The following is a 22,216-nucleotide window of genomic DNA, read 5'->3' on the forward strand; positions in this document are numbered from 1 at the left end:
AATTTAAAGTTTTTGCATATAAGACTGCATTATATCTGAAATACACTTCAGATCTTTGGAAATGCAAATTACAATTTAAAATAAATGTTACTGATACAGAAAGGTGGCGAAATTATGTCCTGCCGTTTCATACTGTTTCTTCACCTGCCTCTTGCCCTTTCGGTCCAGTCTCGTTGCCCTAGCTTTGTTTGCTTGTCAGATTGACAAATATCCATTTCCTACCCCTGGTAGTCTGCCTCAGGCACAGGCAGCCTTCGGCCCTCCAGATGTTTTGGCCTACAACTCCCATGATCCCTAGCTAACAGGACCAGGGGTCAAGGATGATGGGAATTGTCGTCCAAAACATCTGGAGGGCTGAAGGTTGCCTATGCCTGGTCTCCCTTTTTCTTTTCCTGCTCAATAGCCTCTGTAGAGTCTGAAGTTGGTGGCCTTGCGGGAGAGATGGGCAGTTTCCAGTTCTGTGACCTCACGAATCCTGTACTGAGATGACATGCACAAGACGGGTAGAGCCACCCTTTTATGAAAAGTCCTTTTTTTGTAAGGTTCTTGCTCAACAGCCTTAACAGAAGTATCGAAGGGGGAGGTGTTAACAGCCCGTTAAGCAAAGGTCTTTTCTTATTCTTCAAGACGCCTGTGCCTCTTGAGACTCCATCATTGACACCTGAGCTCAGCATCCCATACAGTCCAACAAAAGCACAAAAACAAATGCCAAGTTCACCAACATTACAATCTCTTTTAACTGCATAAATACCTCCTCTGCCAGCTATTAATATAGCAAACTCTAATTTAGTCCATGTGCTCAAAATTCCTTGCGATTCCTCAGTTCTTGCTGGCAGGTCTTTTTTTTTTTTTTAAAGAACAGAGACATCGGAATTATCCTGCAAGCAGTTTATTATAAACTTCCTAGGAATTACTGCCCTTGCAGTGTTTCCCTGGGAGATTTCATGATCTGGACTTTGGAGCAACGTTTTCAAATAAGACTTCTGCAGCTGCAGCTGATGGATTTGGAACTTCTCCACTGTCTATCTTTCTGAATGAAGAAATGTGCGCGTTATCCCTTCCTGACCAAATCACTGACACATGGCTATTGGTGGTATAGGTAAAGGTAAAGGTACCCCTGCCCGTACGGGCCAGTCTTGACAGACTCTAGGGTTGTGCGCCCATCTCACTCTAGAGGCCGGGGGCCAGCGCTGTCCGGAGACACTTCCGGGTCACATGGCCAGCGTGACATCGCTGCTCTGGCGACCCAGAGCCGCACACGGAAACGCCGTTTACCTTCCCGCCAGTAAGCGGTCCCTATTTATCTACTTGCACCCGGGGGTGCTTTCGAACTGCTAGGTTGGCAGGCGCTGGGACCGAGCAACGGGAGCGCACCCCGCCGCGGGGATTCGAACCCCCGACCTTTCGACCTTTCGATCGGCAAGCCCTAGGCGCTGAGGCTTTTACCCACAGCGCCACCCGCATCCCATTGGTGGTATGCTTGGTGCTAAAATAAACTTTCTGACTACAGCAGCACTGGAGGCGCTTAATTTCACGCCAGAAAGTTTTGCTGAAAGCATAGTAAATGAAAGGGTTGTAGGCTGTTGAGGATTTAGCAAAAAGACATGGCAACAAGGTAACGATGGGCGGTATTGATTCACTGGAGTGAAATATTGACCAGAAGCTGACTGCGGCATATGGTGTCCATGCGCTGAGGAATCCCACGCTGATCAGTACAGCCATCTGTAAAAACAACCACTTATAGTTAGTTAGTTACTGGCTGGCTTTTTATATTTTCTCCTTCTCTATCTGTTATTTCGAATCGGTGAGAGAGAAATGAAGGATTAGTGCTTTAACATTTAAGAGATATTTAAACAATTGGCTCTTGCATTCATTTTAGGCTGTCCATTTTATCCTAAGACCCAAAAGCAGTATCCTCTGCAGTACAGCAGCCCTCCAGCAGAATAAAATAACACAAGATCAGGATAAGAAATTAAGAACAGCATCCTTTGTGTTTATCAGATGCTTTACATCATAATGGAATGTCACCTGTTTCAAATTATAGTCCTATAGAAGAAAATATGCCAGGACCTCAGCATCTCACACAATAGCAATATATATACTGTACCACATGCTTCCTCTATGAGCCCATGTATTGCAAGATCTGAGAGTCTTACAGTATACAGGTTCATCATTAAGTTAGTCCCCAGTATGTATGTGGCTGCGAAAACCCAACCAGATGGGTGGGGTATAAATATTTATTTATTTATAATATTATTTCTCGTTAATACAATAAACTTCCATACAAATGAATCTAACAACAGAGGAGTTGTTCAATGTCTGCAACTCAAATGGAACACAAACCATACATGAAGGCAAACACACACAAACAACCCAGTCCATAGCATCCATAAGTGCTTTGGCATTTTCCCAATATTTTGACAATAATTTTCAATTTGTAGGGCCAGAATCAATGTCTGAGTCAAAGGAACACTGTGTTCCTATTGCTCTTTAAAATACAAAAATAGTCTGCTCACAACAAGACATACCCACCAATGTCAATTTCTTCTCCAGCTTGGCTGCATTTGAAGTCCTGTTGAAGTTCTGCATCTTTTGATAGGTTTTATGAACCTTCCAGGCTATACCCAAGTAACAGATGGTGATGGTAATTGCTGGCAGAATGGTGCACAGAATGAACATGCTCAGAATAAAGCAAAGCCCATTGGCCGAGTTGTGGAACTGGCTCCAGGCTATGGTGCAGGAAGTGCCAAATGGTTCTGGGCCGTAATGCCCCCAGCCCAGCAGAGGCAACGTGGCCCAGAGGGCTGCATACAGCCAGATCAAGGCAATAGAAACATGGATGACTTTTCTGTTGATTGTATTACCTAGGAATAGAAAAGAAAGTAGAATATAGACACCAACACTATTTGAATAACATAGAAATGTGCCAGGCAATTATCTCTGTCACTCTGTTGTCCAGCTTTCCTGAGTTTCAGACCTCTCAGGTTCTATTTGGAGATGGCAAGGACTGAGCATGCGATTTTCTGCATGCCCTGTAAGCCATGACCCTTCGCTTGGGCTGTGGAGACATTATGTACGTGATCTCCGTCAAAAATAACTGTTTGAGTTATGGCTATATAGACATACTTTAGAACACACTCGTCTAGTGTGATACTTTTGTGTATATTGCCTGACAACATTTACAGGCCTCTATAAAGCATTCTCAGGGAAGCTTAAGATATTTCCATTGGTCACCAGATGTGGTTAACTATCTTTGGCTAGTAGCAGAGGTACACAGCCAATGTAAAGAAGAACAGTGTTTTTCACACCAGCACCACAGTGCCAACTCCTACATGGTATTATGCATTTCAATTTACAGCTCAAAACATGTTTACGGCCAGACTGTATATCCGCCCCCATTGTTTACTGCAGTATTGCTAAATATATCTGATCTATAAACACACAGAAAAGGTCTGATAGGCTCTTTAAAATATTATTCCCTTGGCCTTGACATGAAGTCTAAAGCTTTGAAATTGTTTCACCTTTGCCACCCTTCTGTGCTTTGTTACTCACTATTGGACTTTGAAGAGTGGGTTACAAGAAAGCGGATGACAGCCATCACAGACAAGGTCATCATGCTGGCGACACCAAAGAGGAAACCCATCAGGGCATAATAAATGCAAGTTGCATCGCCCCCCAGCCAGGCATGGTTCCAGGCAGAAGCAATAGCCAGGGGATACATGCTGATGGCCATTCCAAGATCGGTTACGGCCAAATTAACCGTCAGGAGCTCAGGTGACCTGAGATGGGAGGAGCGCTTCACAGCTACCGCCAGGACAGCTGAATTCCCCAGAACTGTCAGGATGCCTGAAAGGAGGAGGAGGAAAGCAGTGTGGTTTTCAGGCATTCATAATCAGTCAACAAACCGGTGCAAGATGCAGACATCATGACCCACAGCCAGTGAATACTCTATAACTCAAGGTTTAGAAGCCATAGCAGTCTTCTTTTTTAACGAGAAGTAGGCATTTTATTCACAGGCCTTTCTCCACAATAGGTAATGTGTTACTCAAAGTAACATGAAACAGCTTGTGAATTTATATCAGTGGATCTGTGACTGAAGGACAGGTAAGGGTCAGAGCAAAAGTGGATTCTGTTTCAGCCACAAATTAGTCACTTTCTAGCATCTACTCTTGATACCTGTGGTATGCTCTCTTCAACACTGTAGAGTTATTATCTTGACATCGTAAAAGGTGAATTGAAATGTGCATCCAAAAGAAAATGTTGGTGGGGTCGCCTGCCATTCCACAGCATAGCAATCCCTAGAGTAGTAAGTCGTGGGGAGGGCGAGAAGGTTGTCCAGTCCTGACACCCTTGTTGGTGCAAACTGTGCTCAATAGCAGATTTTCGGACAAGACAAAATGGGTGGAAGTGATTGGGAATATGGTTCTGGACACTCCCAATCTTATGATTCCGTGGGTCTCAACGTTCAAGCTCTCTCCCTCCTCCACCCCCAAACCTTGATAGCCATGTCTCGAGGTTTCATGGCCTCAGTGAAAACTACTAAGTAGCATCTGCACTCACCTGATCAAATCATTGATTTAGGCTGTATTCCTACACACAATTACTTACCTGGAAGTAAGTCACAATGAAGTCATCTAACCTTACATTTCAGTAGACATGTATAGGATTGCACTGCCAGTTTGTTGTCAGCTCTGGACACAAAGTTGTCCTGAGCACCTTGAAAGAAGGATTGAAAGAAAGGGTGGTGTCCAGAGAAGTAGCTCCACTAGCACTAGAACTTTTGTTTGTGTACAGAACAACCCTTGCTGCTTCTCCCCTTGTGCCTGCTCCACAGATCTGCTCCGGAGGGTGAACCACAGAAAATAAGACGGAACCCTTTCTCTACCATTTACATGTGAAGAGAACATCTTGTTAAGGGCCACCCCAATCTCTGCCAAGTGGTGTGAGGTTCCAGGAGTCTTCGCCCTTATCCAGGGTTCATGTTTCTTTTGGAAAAATGAGGCACAGCGGAGTCTTTAAGATAATATGGTTTTACTTACACATATATACACCTTAACCTTGATGGAGGGAGTGCAGAGGGTGAATGTCATTTTGCCAACCTTTCAGGGCAAAGTCTTCCCATTATAGCTTTCAAAAACTAGCTTATGACTAGAGTATCTAGCGATGGCTTCGATAGTGGAGGGGACCATTTCAGCCACCACAGATAAAAGCCTTCATGTGACCTTTTCAGTCTCTGCACTCATTTCACAAGTCTGTGCCAACTCATCCAACAGAGATTCAGACACCATTAGGAGAATGTGTGAGGGGAACCGTGTAGGATACTTGCACCTCCGCATGCCTCATGCTCATGCCCCTGTCCACAAACTCTGCTGCACATAGAAATCCTTCACCCACTAGCTGTCACCATCAAAAATAATACGTGTGTTTATCTCAAAATGCTAATGAGCTTCAGCCGACTTTGACCTGCGACCTCCTTCCAAACAGCATATTCTGCAAAACTCCATCCATCTATAGGAGCCTTTGCCACCATGGACCAATCTCCAGATATTTTGGATTACAGTAGCAGTGCTGGCTGCAACTGGTGGGAGTTATAGTCCAAAATTATTATTATTATTTATTAAATTTGCTAGTTGCTTTTTCTTGCCCAAAGCAAGCTACTAACTAACTAACTAACTAACTAATTAACAAAAAACCCCCACATAGATACATTAAAACCAAGCAGGGAAAGAAAAACATTTTTGAGGGCACGTGACTGATGAAGGCTGATTTAAACTAAATTTTGAATGAGCTGCTAAATCATGTACTATATGTGTCTTTCTGTAATGCATGCAACAGTCAAATATACAACTCAGAAATTATTCAGTTTCCAGAAAAAGCCTAATAATAAAAAACTTTTAAAACCCTATATCCACACTCAAGCCACACATCCTCCAACCCCTCTGAAGACAAAATAACAGTACACCATAGCACCAAAACAAGAGAGAAGCAACTTTACTTTATAGCAATAAACAGTCAATCATGGAGACCTCACTGCTGCTTGCACTAGAAGTCCTCTAAATACGCAGTCCCGAATGAGCAGAAAGGCAGGACTTACCTATAACCAAAAGAAACACCCCTGCTCCATAATCCCCTGAGGGGTGCAGTTTGGAGATGTAGTGCTCTTCCATGTCCCGTTGTGGAGATGGAGAAAGTTCTGAAGCCAAGGAAAGCAGGGCGGTGGGGAGGAGAGGCAACTCCTTAGCTTGGCTGCTGGGCAGACAGGGACAGCGAGGACAGTCCCAACCCCCTGCAATGGAGGAATATATGGCTGGCCCATCTGGGGATCAAACCTGCCACTGTGGCAATTTATTTGTTAAGAGGGAAAGGGAACAGTTCTTCATAAGGATCAGAATAAATGGGGCTGAAATTGCGTCCTTGAAAGCACCATCCTGGATTTGGAAAACTGATACCAGGAGCCATGGGTGCAAACAGCATTTATTGTGGGGCAGGCTTTATCTTGGAGGCTAAGGGCAGAGTCATCTGTGATGCAATTGGTCAGTTAGTTAAGTATTTTTATTGATTTACTTGATTTAGAGGGGGCAGCTCCCCCCCCCCGCCTCCCTGGCTACGCCCATGCCAGGAGCCTGACACATTGTCTTGGGTGGGGTGATGCTTTCAAGAAAGCAATCCCCAATATTCATTTTCTTTCGTTTTATGAACTGGTTTTATAATGTGGTTTGGTTTTATAATGTGTTAAAGAAAGCAATAATATTTTGCTATCATCATGATAGCTTCTACGGATAAATTTGACTAAGAACACTTTGTCGCGTCCCTTGAGAGAAGCAGGGCTTGTGGCTGATGGTTTTCTCAGGGCCCAGGGGTGCTGCATCGCGCGAGGTTCATTGTGACATCTCCCTCTGCTGGCTCATTGGTCGCCAGAGCTCTAGAAGGCCTGGGATCTCCTATGCTTGGATCATTCTGTGCTTGTGAGAGTAGAGAGAGCATGTAAGTAGGATTTCTTTCAGCGTATCGGATCCTCTTAATTGAGGGTCCGCGTTGCGCACAGGCAATAGGTGCAGCCCCCCTTCCTTGCGAGTGGTGGTGTGATCGAGGGGGGCCTTTAAAAGGCAGCGGCGTGGCGTTGGGGGGGGGGTTACCTGGGTTTGCGCTGCCAAACACCTGCCACCCACCCTCGATTTAGGTTTGTGCTTTGGCCTTGCTCTGGACTTTGGTTGGTCGCCTGTTTTGGAACAGGGGCTGGGTAGGAATTTTTTCCATTTGGCAAATTGGTACTGGCCTCTTGGTCTTTGCCTACCTCTTAGCAATTGTCACAACTTTGTAAGGTTTGGCGGTAAGGCATTGGCTTAGTGAAATGTGGGGGAGGGGAGGGGTGGCCATCACCTGCCCCTCCAGGTACAAGGGTATTCTGCTAAAGGAATCCGCAGGTCCGGATCTCGTCCAAAGTCTGCTTGGGAGGCTAGGGCCATGCCAGGACCCAGCGGGAACCCCGGGGTGAGTTTCAGTTGGTCGCCATTGATGGAGCTCCCTCTGTTGGTGGTTTACTCTTCCAGACTTCCTGCAAGACGGGCAGGAGTCCGATATAGTTATTGCCAATGCCTAAGCCAGGCATGCCCAAAGTCCGTTTCGGGGGCCTAATTTGCAAGTAAAGTATGGATTAACCAGTGAAACACAATGGCAATACATCCAATTGAAACATATGTTGGAAAGGCAGTTTGGCCCTGACGCTATAGCAGCATCGGAAACACCCATGTTGCTACAAGATTTAATTTCTGCAGCAAAAACAAAAAACTCTACACTTGCACTATATAAAACTCTACTCAACAGGAAGAAATATGATTTAGAATATGATAGACAAAAATGAAGAGTTGGGGCTCCAGATAAGAAATAATATATGGGAGTCAAGTATAAAATCAACAGAAACAGCCTCTGTGGATCTAAGACTAAGACTTATTCAACAGAAAATAATATTCAGAGTCCACTGGACTCCAGCAAAACTATACCAGAAGAAAATAACAAGTACAGACAACTGCTGGAGATGTGGGAGTAAAAATGCGTACATATGATGATTCAATGCCCGATAATAAGATCATTTAGGTGTGAGGTGAGGATATTTATAGCAAGAGTAATAAAAAGAAATTGTTATTTAGCGGAATTAAATTTAATTCTAAATTATATTCTGGAAACGTGGGAGATTACAAGGGGTAAAAAAAAAAAAAGGATGTCCCGTGCGATATTAGAAGCAAAAAAACTTGTTTTGATGATTTGGAAGAGCCGCAAAAAGATTCCATTGAGCACATGAATTGATAATATGGACAGACTAGCTACATACAAACAAATTGCCTGTCGATGCAAATTAAGAATGGATAAATATGAAGAAATCTGGAAGGAATATTTAAGCGATAAGGCGGATAATGGTGGGAAGTAGGGGGAGGAGAGAGAGGCGGGGAAATATTGTTAAAAAGGTGTAGTCATAGGTATATCAGTGTATCCAAATCTGAATGGTCAAACTGTGTTATTAGTGTTATGGTTTTTGTTGTGTGTGTGCCCAAAGTCCGTTTCGGGGGCCTATTTCCCGGGGTAAAATCACTGAAAAAAACCTCAACGGTTAAACCCAATACCACTCACATTGCTGTGCTCAAGAAAGTTGTGGCCTAAATTTTGCCCATTCACCTTCAGAGTCCAATGCTGTCTCAATGTGTTCTCCTTCTCTTGGGGTTGGGCCTTGATGCGCAACTGAGTTCTGTGGTGATAGGGAGCTTAGAGGCGCGAATGCAAAAAGCAGTTTCGGGACGTAGATCAGGAGGGGACGAACTGTCAGCCCCATTTCTCACATTTTCCTCTTTCTTTTCTAGGTTTACCAGGTTGCGAAAAGCCTTTTCGAGGATGGCAAGGAAAAATAAAGTGGGCCCTGTCCCCGAGTCCTCCCCGCCGCCCCCCGCCCGGCCCTCCGCCCCCCCCTGCAAGCCCCTTTTCGTAAGGACTTCCAAGGTAAAACCTATAGAAAAGCCTAGAGAAGCTGACTCCAGTCCCTGAGATTTCTCAGGGAAGGTCTCTGTCTGAGGCCTGTTTGGAGCTTTAGGTCATCATATCCCATGTGGCTCTTTGTTTCCCCGCAGGCTCAGGAAAAAAAGAAGGAAAGTCCCCCTGAAGGTAATGTCTGTTTCTAGGGATGTGTTCAGAAAGTCTCTCTCTCTCTGTGTGTGAAAGAAGCCTCTCTAACTGGCAGCCTTCTCTTCTTTCCCTTTCAGAAGAGCTCGTCCTGGAAGACCTGGAGGAAGAGGAGGAAGACCTTGGGGCACCTTAACCCATCATTAAGGGTTCTTGGCTGTTGTCAAGTTGTGCTTCTGTGTCTTTCCTTGAAGGTTGCGGAGATGAGGTGGTGGCGCAGCCTTGTCCCGCTGCCTCTCAGCAGGCGCCGCCCCAGGCCAAGGCCGTTTGCCGGGCCCAGCCGTGGAAGCAGCAGCCCCTGCCAGGATTGGGGGGGGGGGGAAGGCTGTGGTCCAGAGCATCTCTCCCAGGCTCTGGCAGCGCATCCGGAAGGTGTGGGACTAGAGAGAGGTTTGGGATGGGGAAAGGCATTCAGCTGTGAACCTCGCTATGGGAAGTCAGTCTCTCATTTCCTTCACTGAGGGGCAAAGGGGTGGGGATTAGGAAGCTAAGGAAAAGCAGAAGAAAAATAAAACCTGAATAAATATCTAAGGCAGGAGGGAAGCCAGAAGCAGCCACAACAATTTTTTTGTATTTTAGATTTTTGTACACAGCTTTGTGGGCCTCGGGCTTTTAAGCAATTTATTAATTCGGAAAATACATTTTAAAAAAATTATTGGCTCCTATTGTTTCAATTTCCTGTTCGCACCAAAGGTAACTATCAGAATATATTGTACTAGGATGATTTTACAGATTCCCGAGTTGGAAGATGTTATCGATAGGTGGCAATGTTCCTCTCTGTACTCTACTTTCCGGGCACCCATATTGTCTAGCCTAAATGCCAGTAGCAGCCTTCAGCGGTGCATGCTGGTGCCTAGTGTTTTGTTGTCGCTCTTCTCTGTGAAAACAGAAGTGTGGGTCTGCATGCAGTGTTAGGTTTTATGCATTCTTCTTCCCCATTTTGTTTGACACTTCCTTTGCTTTCTCTTCCTAGACACCCCGTGAAGTGGCCCAGCAGGCGGTAGGTGCGGATGTGCATTGCGTGGGGGTGAGCACCTTGGCTGCTGTCCTGAACTCCTCAAAGAGCTGCATGCCGCCCAGACATTCTCGTCATGTGTGGAGGCGTCATCCCTCCCCAGGTACTGTGCACCACCTAGTGCTATTCCAAAGATGGCTTGTTGTGAGATGATTAAATTGTTCCCAGTGAGGTGGGGTCTCCATCTACCTTCTCCTCCTCCTCCTCCAGGGAAATGAACACCATTGAAAGGCTTTTAAAATAACATCTAGCTTTTGAAATGTGGAAATCCTTCCAGGCAAATTTTGGAAAGCGTTGTAGTTTCTAGGTTTAGGGTTCAGAGAACAACGCAGTTGAGAAGCAGCCTCCCAAAAGCTTTCGAAAACTGTCAATATTATCAAATAATTTAAAAATCACTTTTTAAACTTAAAAATATTCATAAACATTTTAAGAAATGAAGAAAAAAGGGACCAGTTTCCTTTACTGAAATAGAAAATATATTAAAAAAAATCTTCCAGAATTTGCTTTTTTTCCGGGGGGTGCGGGTGGGGTGGGGTTATAAACAAGAATAATGTTATACAAATGAGTATACTGTACCAAGTATTCTTATGTCATTTGTATATCACAAAAATAGCATAATAAATGGGAAATATCTACAACATATGTTTCATTATTAGTGGTCAAGGTAGAAGTTCTTAGTTCATGAATTGGTTTAAACAGTTAGGAAGAAGAAGGGAAGAAAGGGCTGGAGGGGGGAATGGCGAGTGGAGTGGGGAAGAATTTGCTTTTCTGCTTTGAAACTCTTGATCTTGGTGTCTTGGCTGTCTTGGAGCCGAGGTGAAAATGTTCACTACTTTTGATGATTTCATTCTTTATGTTACATAGGATAACACCTAGAGCAGAGATTGCTTGAACCTGTAGTCACTAGGACTTTGCACACATGGCGAGGTTTGCGTAGGTGAGAGCATCACTGCTTTCCCCCCCATAGCTAGCATACCAAGTTATTTTCCCTTCTCCATGTTTGCTACCTCCTGACCTGCCATTGCTAAACTCTGCTCTTTTAGCATGTGTTCTGCAGAATTTTACTTTACAAAGTTTGCATGCATGTTTTATGTCTGTTTTTCTCCTGCACAGGATCATGACTTCTTGTGTGCCTCTGGTGTTTCCAATATATTTGGCCCTGGAACCTGAATCCCAAAGGCAGCTGTCCAGGTTCTTGATAATATTGAGAAATGCTTGGAAATGAGGCAGCAATCTCTGTAAACCTCTGTCTCATAACAAACTTTATATCTTATAGTTTGTGTTGATGCATTGTGATTTGTTGATAAAATTGTTAAATCATCTACAATGTCTGGTGTTGCCTTATGCTTTCTAAGAAAGTGGGAAATCATCTGCAATATTATTACATATGTATGTATGTAAGATCTATCAAAGAATCTAAATGAAATGAGTAAATTTAAAGTTTTTGCATATAAGACTGCATTATATCTGAAATACACTTCAGATCTTTGGAAATGCAAATTACAATTTAAAATAAATGTTACTGATACAGAAAGGTGGCGAAATTATGTCCTGCCGTTTCATACTGTTTCTTCACCTGCCTCTTGCCCTTTCGGTCCAGTCTCGTTGCCCTAGCTTTGTTTGCTTGTCAGATTGACAAATATCCATTTCCTACCCCTGGTAGTCTGCCTCAGGCACAGGCAGCCTTCGGCCCTCCAGATGTTTTGGCCTACAACTCCCATGATCCCTAGCTAACAGGACCAGGGGTCAAGGATGATGGGAATTGTCGTCCAAAACATCTGGAGGGCTGAAGGTTGCCTATGCCTGGTCTCCCTTTTTCTTTTCCTGCTCAATAGCCTCTGTAGAGTCTGAAGTTGGTGGCCTTGCGGGAGAGATGGGCAGTTTCCAGTTCTGTGACCTCACGAATCCTGTACTGAGATGACATGCACAAGACGGGTAGAGCCACCCTTTTATGAAAAGTCCTTTTTTTGTAAGGTTCTTGCTCAACAGCCTTAACAGAAGTATCGAAGGGGGAGGTGTTAACAGCCCGTTAAGCAAAGGTCTTTTCTTATTCTTCAAGACGCCTGTGCCTCTTGAGACTCCATCATTGACACCTGAGCTCAGCATCCCATACAGTCCAACAAAAGCACAAAAACAAATGCCAAGTTCACCAACATTACAATCTCTTTTAACTGCATAAATACCTCCTCTGCCAGCTATTAATATAGCAAACTCTAATTTAGTCCATGTGCTCAAAATTCCTTGCGATTCCTCAGTTCTTGCTGGCAGGTCTTTTTTTTTTTTTTAAAGAACAGAGACATCGGAATTATCCTGCAAGCAGTTTATTATAAACTTCCTAGGAATTACTGCCCTTGCAGTGTTTCCCTGGGAGATTTCATGATCTGGACTTTGGAGCAACGTTTTCAAATAAGACTTCTGCAGCTGCAGCTGATGGATTTGGAACTTCTCCACTGTCTATCTTTCTGAATGAAGAAATGTGCGCGTTATCCCTTCCTGACCAAATCACTGACACATGGCTATTGGTGGTATAGGTAAAGGTAAAGGTACCCCTGCCCGTACGGGCCAGTCTTGACAGACTCTAGGGTTGTGCGCCCATCTCACTCTAGAGGCCGGGGGCCAGCGCTGTCCGGAGACACTTCCGGGTCACATGGCCAGCGTGACATCGCTGCTCTGGCGACCCAGAGCCGCACACGGAAACGCCGTTTACCTTCCCGCCAGTAAGCGGTCCCTATTTATCTACTTGCACCCGGGGGTGCTTTCGAACTGCTAGGTTGGCAGGCGCTGGGACCGAGCAACGGGAGCGCACCCCGCCGCGGGGATTCGAACCCCCGACCTTTCGACCTTTCGATCGGCAAGCCCTAGGCGCTGAGGCTTTTACCCACAGCGCCACCCGCATCCCATTGGTGGTATGCTTGGTGCTAAAATAAACTTTCTGACTACAGCAGCACTGGAGGCGCTTAATTTCACGCCAGAAAGTTTTGCTGAAAGCATAGTAAATGAAAGGGTTGTAGGCTGTTGAGGATTTAGCAAAAAGACATGGCAACAAGGTAACGATGGGCGGTATTGATTCACTGGAGTGAAATATTGACCAGAAGCTGACTGCGGCATATGGTGTCCATGCGCTGAGGAATCCCACGCTGATCAGTACAGCCATCTGTAAAAACAACCACTTATAGTTAGTTAGTTACTGGCTGGCTTTTTATATTTTCTCCTTCTCTATCTGTTATTTCGAATCGGTGAGAGAGAAATGAAGGATTAGTGCTTTAACATTTAAGAGATATTTAAACAATTGGCTCTTGCATTCATTTTAGGCTGTCCATTTTATCCTAAGACCCAAAAGCAGTATCCTCTGCAGTACAGCAGCCCTCCAGCAGAATAAAATAACACAAGATCAGGATAAGAAATTAAGAACAGCATCCTTTGTGTTTATCAGATGCTTTACATCATAATGGAATGTCACCTGTTTCAAATTATAGTCCTATAGAAGAAAATATGCCAGGACCTCAGCATCTCACACAATAGCAATATATATACTGTACCACATGCTTCCTCTATGAGCCCATGTATTGCAAGATCTGAGAGTCTTACAGTATACAGGTTCATCATTAAGTTAGTCCCCAGTATGTATGTGGCTGCGAAAACCCAACCAGATGGGTGGGGTATAAATATTTATTTATTTATAATATTATTTCTCGTTAATACAATAAACTTCCATACAAATGAATCTAACAACAGAGGAGTTGTTCAATGTCTGCAACTCAAATGGAACACAAACCATACATGAAGGCAAACACACACAAACAACCCAGTCCATAGCATCCATAAGTGCTTTGGCATTTTCCCAATATTTTGACAATAATTTTCAATTTGTAGGGCCAGAATCAATGTCTGAGTCAAAGGAACACTGTGTTCCTATTGCTCTTTAAAATACAAAAATAGTCTGCTCACAACAAGACATACCCACCAATGTCAATTTCTTCTCCAGCTTGGCTGCATTTGAAGTCCTGTTGAAGTTCTGCATCTTTTGATAGGTTTTATGAACCTTCCAGGCTATACCCAAGTAACAGATGGTGATGGTAATTGCTGGCAGAATGGTGCACAGAATGAACATGCTCAGAATAAAGCAAAGCCCATTGGCCGAGTTGTGGAACTGGCTCCAGGCTATGGTGCAGGAAGTGCCAAATGGTTCTGGGCCGTAATGCCCCCAGCCCAGCAGAGGCAACGTGGCCCAGAGGGCTGCATACAGCCAGATCAAGGCAATAGAAACATGGATGACTTTTCTGTTGATTGTATTACCTAGGAATAGAAAAGAAAGTAGAATATAGACACCAACACTATTTGAATAACATAGAAATGTGCCAGGCAATTATCTCTGTCACTCTGTTGTCCAGCTTTCCTGAGTTTCAGACCTCTCAGGTTCTATTTGGAGATGGCAAGGACTGAGCATGCGATTTTCTGCATGCCCTGTAAGCCATGACCCTTCGCTTGGGCTGTGGAGACATTATGTACGTGATCTCCGTCAAAAATAACTGTTTGAGTTATGGCTATATAGACATACTTTAGAACACACTCGTCTAGTGTGATACTTTTGTGTATATTGCCTGACAACATTTACAGGCCTCTATAAAGCATTCTCAGGGAAGCTTAAGATATTTCCATTGGTCACCAGATGTGGTTAACTATCTTTGGCTAGTAGCAGAGGTACACAGCCAATGTAAAGAAGAACAGTGTTTTTCACACCAGCACCACAGTGCCAACTCCTACATGGTATTATGCATTTCAATTTACAGCTCAAAACATGTTTACGGCCAGACTGTATATCCGCCCCCATTGTTTACTGCAGTATTGCTAAATATATCTGATCTATAAACACACAGAAAAGGTCTGATAGGCTCTTTAAAATATTATTCCCTTGGCCTTGACATGAAGTCTAAAGCTTTGAAATTGTTTCACCTTTGCCACCCTTCTGTGCTTTGTTACTCACTATTGGACTTTGAAGAGTGGGTTACAAGAAAGCGGATGACAGCCATCACAGACAAGGTCATCATGCTGGCGACACCAAAGAGGAAACCCATCAGGGCATAATAAATGCAAGTTGCATCGCCCCCCAGCCAGGCATGGTTCCAGGCAGAAGCAATAGCCAGGGGATACATGCTGATGGCCATTCCAAGATCGGTTACGGCCAAATTAACCGTCAGGAGCTCAGGTGACCTGAGATGGGAGGAGCGCTTCACAGCTACCGCCAGGACAGCTGAATTCCCCAGAACTGTCAGGATGCCTGAAAGGAGGAGGAGGAAAGCAGTGTGGTTTTCAGGCATTCATAATCAGTCAACAAACCGGTGCAAGATGCAGACATCATGACCCACAGCCAGTGAATACTCTATAACTCAAGGTTTAGAAGCCATAGCAGTCTTCTTTTTTAACGAGAAGTAGGCATTTTATTCACAGGCCTTTCTCCACAATAGGTAATGTGTTACTCAAAGTAACATGAAACAGCTTGTGAATTTATATCAGTGGATCTGTGACTGAAGGACAGGTAAGGGTCAGAGCAAAAGTGGATTCTGTTTCAGCCACAAATTAGTCACTTTCTAGCATCTACTCTTGATACCTGTGGTATGCTCTCTTCAACACTGTAGAGTTATTATCTTGACATCGTAAAAGGTGAATTGAAATGTGCATCCAAAAGAAAATGTTGGTGGGGTCGCCTGCCATTCCACAGCATAGCAATCCCTAGAGTAGTAAGACGTGGGGAGGGCGAGAAGGTTGTCCAGTCCTGACACCCTTGTTGGTGCAAACTGTGCTCAATAGCAGATTTTCGGACAAGACAAAATGGGTGGAAGTGATTGGGAATATGGTTCTGGACACTCCCAATCTTATGATTCCGTGGGTCTCAACGTTCAAGCTCTCTCCCTCCTCCACCCCCAAACCTTGATAGCCATGTCTCGAGGTTTCATGGCCTCAGTGAAAACTACTAAGTAGCATCTGCACTCACCTGATCAAATCATTGATTTAGGCTGTATTCCTACACACAATTACTTACCTGGAAGTAAGTCACAATGAAGTCATCTAACCTTACATTTCAGTAGACATGTATAGGATTGCACTGCCAGTTTGTTGTCAGCTCTGGACACAAAGTTGTCCTGAGCACCTTGAAAGAAGGATTGAAAGAAAGGGTGGTGTCCAGAGAAGTAGCTCCACTAGCACTAGAACTTTTGTTTGTGTACAGAACAACCCTTGCTGCTTCTCCCCTTGTGCCTGCTCCACAGATCTGCTCCGGAGGGTGAACCACAGAAAATAAGACGGAACCCTTTCTCTACCATTTACATGTGAAGAGAACATCTTGTTAAGGGCCACCCCAATCTCTGCCAAGTGGTGTGAGGTTCCAGGAGTCTTCGCCCTTATCCAGGGTTCATGTTTCTTTTGGAAAAATGAGGCACAGCGGAGTCTTTAAGATAATATGGTTTTACTTACACATATATACACCTTAACCTTGATGGAGGGAGTGCAGAGGGTGAATGTCATTTTGCCAACCTTTCAGGGCAAAGTCTTCCCATTATAGCTTTCAAAAACTAGCTTATGACTAGAGTATCTAGCGATGGCTTCGATAGTGGAGGGGACCATTTCAGCCACCACAGATAAAAGCCTTCATGTGACCTTTTCAGTCTCTGCACTCATTTCACAAGTCTGTGCCAACTCATCCAACAGAGATTCAGACACCATTAGGAGAATGTGTGAGGGGAACCGTGTAGGATACTTGCACCTCCGCATGCCTCATGCTCATGCCCCTGTCCACAAACTCTGCTGCACATAGAAATCCTTCACCCACTAGCTGTCACCATCAAAAATAATACGTGTGTTTATCTCAAAATGCTAATGAGCTTCAGCCGACTTTGACCTGCGACCTCCTTCCCAACAGCATATTCTGCAAAACTCCATCCATCTATAGGAGCCTTTGCCACCATGGACCAACCTCCAGATATTTTGGATTACAGTAGCAGTGCTGGCTGCAACTGGTGGGAGTTATAGTCCAAAATTATTATTATTATTTATTAAATTTGCTAGTTGCTTTTTCTTGCCCAAAGCAAGCTACTAACTAACTAACTAACTAACTAACTAACTAACTAATTAACAAAAAACCCCCACATAGATACATTAAAACCAAGCAGGGAAAGAAAAACATTTTTGAGGGCACGTGACTGATGAAGGCTGATTTAAACTAAATTTTGAATGAGCTGCTAAATCATGTACTATATGTGTCTTTCTGTAATGCATGCAACAGTCAAATATACAACTCAGAAATTATTCAGTTTCCAGAAAAAGCCTAATAATAAAAAACTTTTAAAACCCTATATCCACACTCAAGCCACACATCCTCCAACCCCTCTGAAGACAAAATAACAGTACACCATAGCACCAAAACAAGAGAGAAGCAACTTTACTTTATAGCAATAAACAGTCAATCATGGAGACCTCACTGCTGCTTGCACTAGAAGTCCTCTAAATACGCAGTCCCGAATGAGCAGAAAGGCAGGACTTACCTATAACCAAAAGAAACACCCCTGCTCCATAATCCCCTGAGGGGTGCAGTTTGGAGATGTAGTGCTCTTCCATGTCCCGTTGTGGAGATGGAGAAAGTTCTGAAGCCAAGGAAAGCAGGGCGGTGGGGAGGAGAGGCAACTCCTTAGCTTGGCTGCTGGGCAGACAGGGACAGCGAGGACAGTCCCAACCCCCTGCAATGGAGGAATATATGGCTGGCCCATCTGGGGATCAAACCTGCCACTGTGGCAATTTATTTGTTAAGAGGGAAAGGGAACAGTTCTTCATAAGGATCAGAATAAATGGGGCTGAAATTGCGTCCTTGAAAGCACCATCCTGGATTTGGAAAACTGATACCAGGAGCCATGGGTGCAAACAGCATTTATTGTGGGGCAGGCTTTATCTTGGAGGCTAAGGGCAGAGTCATCTGTGATGCAATTGGTCAGTTAGTTAAGTATTTTTATTGATTTACTTGATTTAGAGGGGGCAGCTCCCCCCCCCCGCCTCCCTGGCTACGCCCATGCCAGGAGCCTGACACATTGTCTTGGGTGGGGTGATGCTTTCAAGAAAGCAATCCCCAATATTCATTTTCTTTCGTTTTATGAACTGGTTTTATAATGTGGTTTGGTTTTATAATGTGTTAAAGAAAGCAATAATATTTTGCTATCATCATGATAGCTTCTACGGATAAATTTGACTAAGAACACTTTGTCGCGTCCCTTGAGAGAAGCAGGGCTTGTGGCTGATGGTTTTCTCAGGGCCCAGGGGTGCTGCATCGCGCGAGGTTCATTGTGACATCTCCCTCTGCTGGCTCATTGGTCGCCAGAGCTCTAGAAGGCCTGGGATCTCCTATGCTTGGATCATTCTGTGCTTGTGAGAGTAGAGAGAGCATGTAAGTAGGATTTCTTTCAGCGTATCGGATCCTCTTAATTGAGGGTCCGCGTTGCGCACAGGCAATAGGTGCAGCCCCCCTTCCTTGCGAGTGGTGGTGTGATCGAGGGGGGCCTTTAAAAGGCAGCGGCGTGGCGTTGGGGGGGGTTACCTGGGTTTGCGCTGCCAAACACCTGCCACCCACCCTCGATTTAGGTTTGTGCTTTGGCCTCGCTCTGGACTTTGGTTGGTCGCCTGTTTTGGAACAGGGGCTGGGTAGGAATTTTTTCCATTTGGCAAATTGGTACTGGCCTCTTGGTCTTTGCCTACCTCTTAGCAATTGTCACAACTTTGTAAGGTTTGGCGGTAAGGCATTGGCTTAGTGAAATGTGGGGGAGGGGAGGGGTGGCCATCACCTGCCCCTCCAGGTACAAGGGTATTCTGCTAAAGGAATCCGCAGGTCCGGATCTCGTCCAAAGTCTGCTTGGGAGGCTAGGGCCATGCCAGGACCCAGCGGGAACCCCGGGGTGAGTTTCAGTTGGTCGCCATTGATGGAGCTCCCTCTGTTGGTGGTTTACTCTTCCAGACTTCCTGCAAGACGGGCAGGAGTCCGATATAGTTATTGCCAATGCCTAAGCCAGGCATGCCCAAAGTCCGTTTCGGGGGCCTAATTTGCAAGTAAAGTATGGATTAACCAGTGAAACACAATGGCAATACATCCAATTGAAACATATGTTGGAAAGGCAGTTTGGCCCTGACGCTATAGCAGCATCGGAAACACCCATGTTGCTACAAGATTTAATTTCTGCAGCAAAAACAAAAAACTCTACACTTGCACTATATAAAACTCTACTCAACAGGAAGAAATATGATTTAGAATATGATAGACAAAAATGAAGAGTTGGGGCTCCAGATAAGAAATAATATATGGGAGTCAAGTATAAAATCAACAGAAACAGCCTCTGTGGATCTAAGACTAAGACTTATTCAACAGAAAATAATATTCAGAGTCCACTGGACTCCAGCAAAACTATACCAGAAGAAAATAACAAGTACAGACAACTGCTGGAGATGTGGAAGTAAAAATGCGAACTTAGTACATATGATGATTCAATGCCCGATAATAAGATCATTTAGGTGTGAGGTGAGGATATTTATAGCAAGAGTAATAAAAAGAAATTGTTATTTAGCAGAATTAAATTTAATTCTAAATTATATTCTGGAAATGTGGGAGATTACAAGGGGTAAAAAAAAAAAAAAAATGGATGTACCGTGCGATATTAGAAGCAAAAAAACTTGTTTTGATGATTTGGAAGAGCCGCAAAAAGATTCCATTGAGCACATGAATTGATAATATGGACAGACTAGCTACATACAAACAAATTGCCTGTCGATGCAAATTAAGAATGGATAAATATGAAGAAATCTGGAAGGAATATTTAAGCGATAAGGCGGATAATGGTGGGAAGTAGGGGGAGGAGAGAGAGGCGGGAAAATATTGTTAAAAAGGTGTAGTCATAGGTATATCAGTGTATCCAAATCTGAATTGTCAAACTGTGTTATTAGTGTTATGGTTTTTGTTGTGTGTGTGCCCAAAGTCCGTTTCGGGGGCCTATTTCCTGGGGTAAAATCACTGAAAAAAACCTCAACGGTTAAACCCAATACCACTCACATTGCTGTGCTCAAGAAAGTTGTGGCCTAAATTTTGCCCATTCACCTTCAGAGTCCAATGCTGTCTCAATGTGTTCTCCTTCTCTTGGGGTTGGGCCTTGATGCGCAACTGAGTTCTGTGGTGATAGGGAGCTTAGAGGCGCGAATGCAAAAAGCAGTTTCGGGACGTAGATCAGGAGGGGACGAACTGTCAGCCCCATTTCTCACATTTTCCTCTTTCTTTTCTAGGTTTACCAGGTTGCGAAAAGCCTTTTCGAGGATGGCAAGGAAAAATAAAGTGGGCCCTGTCCCCGAGTCCTCCCCGCCGCCCCCCGCCCGGCCCTCCGCCCCCCCCTGCAAGCCCCTTTTCGTAAGGACTTCCAAGGTAAAACCTATAGAAAAGCCTAGAGAAGCTGACTCCAGTCCCTGAGATTTCTCAGGGAAGGTCTCTGTCTGAGGCCTGTTTGGAGCTTTAGGTCATCATATCCCATGTGGCTCTTTGTTTCCCCGCAGGCTCAGGAAAAAAAGAAGGAAAGTCCCCCTGAAGGTAATGTCTGTTTCTAGGGATGTGTTCAGAAAGTCTCTCTCTCTCTGTGTGTGAAAGAAGCCTCTCTAACTGGCAGCCTTCTCTTCTTTCCCTTTCAGAAGAGCTCGTCCTGGAAGACCTGGAGGAAGAGGAGTAAGAGACGGGCGGCCTTGGGGCACCTTAATCAATCGTTAAGGGTTCTTGGCTGTTGTCAAGTTGTGCTTCTGTGTCTTTCCTTGAAGGTTGCGGAGATGAGGTGGTGGCGCAGCCTTGTCCCGCTGCCTCTCAGCAGGCGCCGCCCCAGGCCAAGGCCGTTTGCCGGGCCCAGCCGTGGAAGCAGCAGCCCCTGCCAGGATTGGGGGGGGGGGGGAAGGCTGTGGTCCAGAGCATCTCTCCCAGGCTCTGGCAGCGCATCCGGAAGGTGTGGGACTAGAGAGAGGTTTGGGATGGGGAAAGGCATTCAGCTGTGAACCTCGCTATGGGAAGTCAGTCTCTCATTTCCTTCACTGAGGGGCAAAGGGGTGGGGATTAGGAAGCTAAGGAAAAGCAGAAGAAAAATAAAACCTGAATAAATATCTAAGGCAGGAGGGAAGCCAGAAGCAGCCACAACAATTTTTTTGTATTTTAGATTTTTGTACACAGCTTTGTGGGCCTCGGGCTTTTAAGCAATTTATTAATTCGGAAAATACATTTTAAAAAAATTATTGGCTCCTATTGTTTCAATTTCCTGTTCGCACCAAAGGTAACTATCAGAATATATTGTACTAGGATGATTTTACAGATTCCCGAGTTGGAAGATGTTATCGATAGGTGGCAATGTTCCTCTCTGTACTCTACTTTCCGGGCACCCATATTGTCTAGCCTAAATGCCAGTAGCAGCCTTCAGCGGTGCATGCTGGTGCCTAGTGTTTTGTTGTCGCTCTTCTCTGTGAAAACAGAAGTGTGGGTCTGCATGCAGTGTTAGGTTTTATGCATTCTTCTTCCCCATTTTGTTTGACACTTCCTTTGCTTTCTCTTCCTAGACACCCCGTGAAGTGGCCCAGCAGGCGGTAGGTGCGGATGTGCATTGCGTGGGGGTGAGCACCTTGGCTGCTGTCCTGAACTCCTCAAAGAGCTGCATGCCGCCCAGACATTCTCGTCATGTGTGGAGGCGTCATCCCTCCCCAGGTACTGTGCACCACCTAGTGCTATTCCAAAGATGGCTTGTTGTGAGATGATTAAATTGTTCCCAGTGAGGTGGGGTCTCCATCTACCTTCTCCTCCTCCTCCTCCAGGGAAATGAACACCATTGAAAGGCTTTTAAAATAACATCTAGCTTTTGAAATGTGGAAATCCTTCCAGGCAAATTTTGGAAAGCGTTGTAGTTTCTAGGTTTAGGGTTCAGAGAACAACGCAGTTGAGAAGCAGCCTCCCAAAAGCTTTCGAAAACTGTCAATATTATCAAATAATTT

General features: G+C 44.6%; 2 protein-coding genes and 1 long non-coding RNA gene across 3 annotated transcripts; 1 reads left to right on the forward strand and 2 right to left on the reverse strand.

Annotated features, from left to right (window-relative positions):
* Positions 1 to 396: 396 nt before the first annotated feature.
* LOC114593488 (opsin-5-like) lies at positions 397 to 7,123 on the reverse strand. The gene is made up of 5 exons (XM_077925351.1): positions 6,095 to 7,123; positions 3,553 to 3,846; positions 2,533 to 2,864; positions 1,447 to 1,722; positions 397 to 558 (listed from the first exon to the last, which is right to left on the reverse strand). Exons 1-5 carry the CDS (start codon positions 6,165 to 6,167, stop codon positions 397 to 399), a joined length of 1,137 nt encoding a protein of 378 aa, XP_077781477.1. The 5' UTR covers positions 6,168 to 7,123.
* A 2,820-nt stretch (positions 7,124 to 9,943) lies between these two features.
* On the forward strand, positions 9,944 to 11,510 carry LOC144327343 (uncharacterized). The gene is made up of 2 exons (XR_013392430.1): positions 9,944 to 10,286; positions 11,297 to 11,510. It is a non-coding gene; the product is annotated as an uncharacterized LOC144327343 (long non-coding RNA).
* Positions 11,511 to 12,011: 501 nt separating this feature from the next.
* On the reverse strand, positions 12,012 to 20,541 carry LOC114590467 (opsin-5-like). Its single transcript, XM_077925352.1, has 5 exons — positions 17,722 to 20,541; positions 15,168 to 15,461; positions 14,148 to 14,479; positions 13,062 to 13,337; positions 12,012 to 12,173 (listed from the first exon to the last, which is right to left on the reverse strand). Exons 1-5 carry the CDS (start codon positions 17,792 to 17,794, stop codon positions 12,012 to 12,014), a joined length of 1,137 nt encoding a protein of 378 aa, XP_077781478.1. The 5' UTR covers positions 17,795 to 20,541.
* Positions 20,542 to 22,216: the final 1,675 nt, after the last annotated feature.

Source organism: Podarcis muralis, chromosome 3 (assembly GCF_964188315.1).
Source record: "Podarcis muralis chromosome 3, rPodMur119.hap1.1, whole genome shotgun sequence".
NCBI classification, from domain to species: Eukaryota; Metazoa; Chordata; class Lepidosauria; order Squamata; family Lacertidae; genus Podarcis; species Podarcis muralis.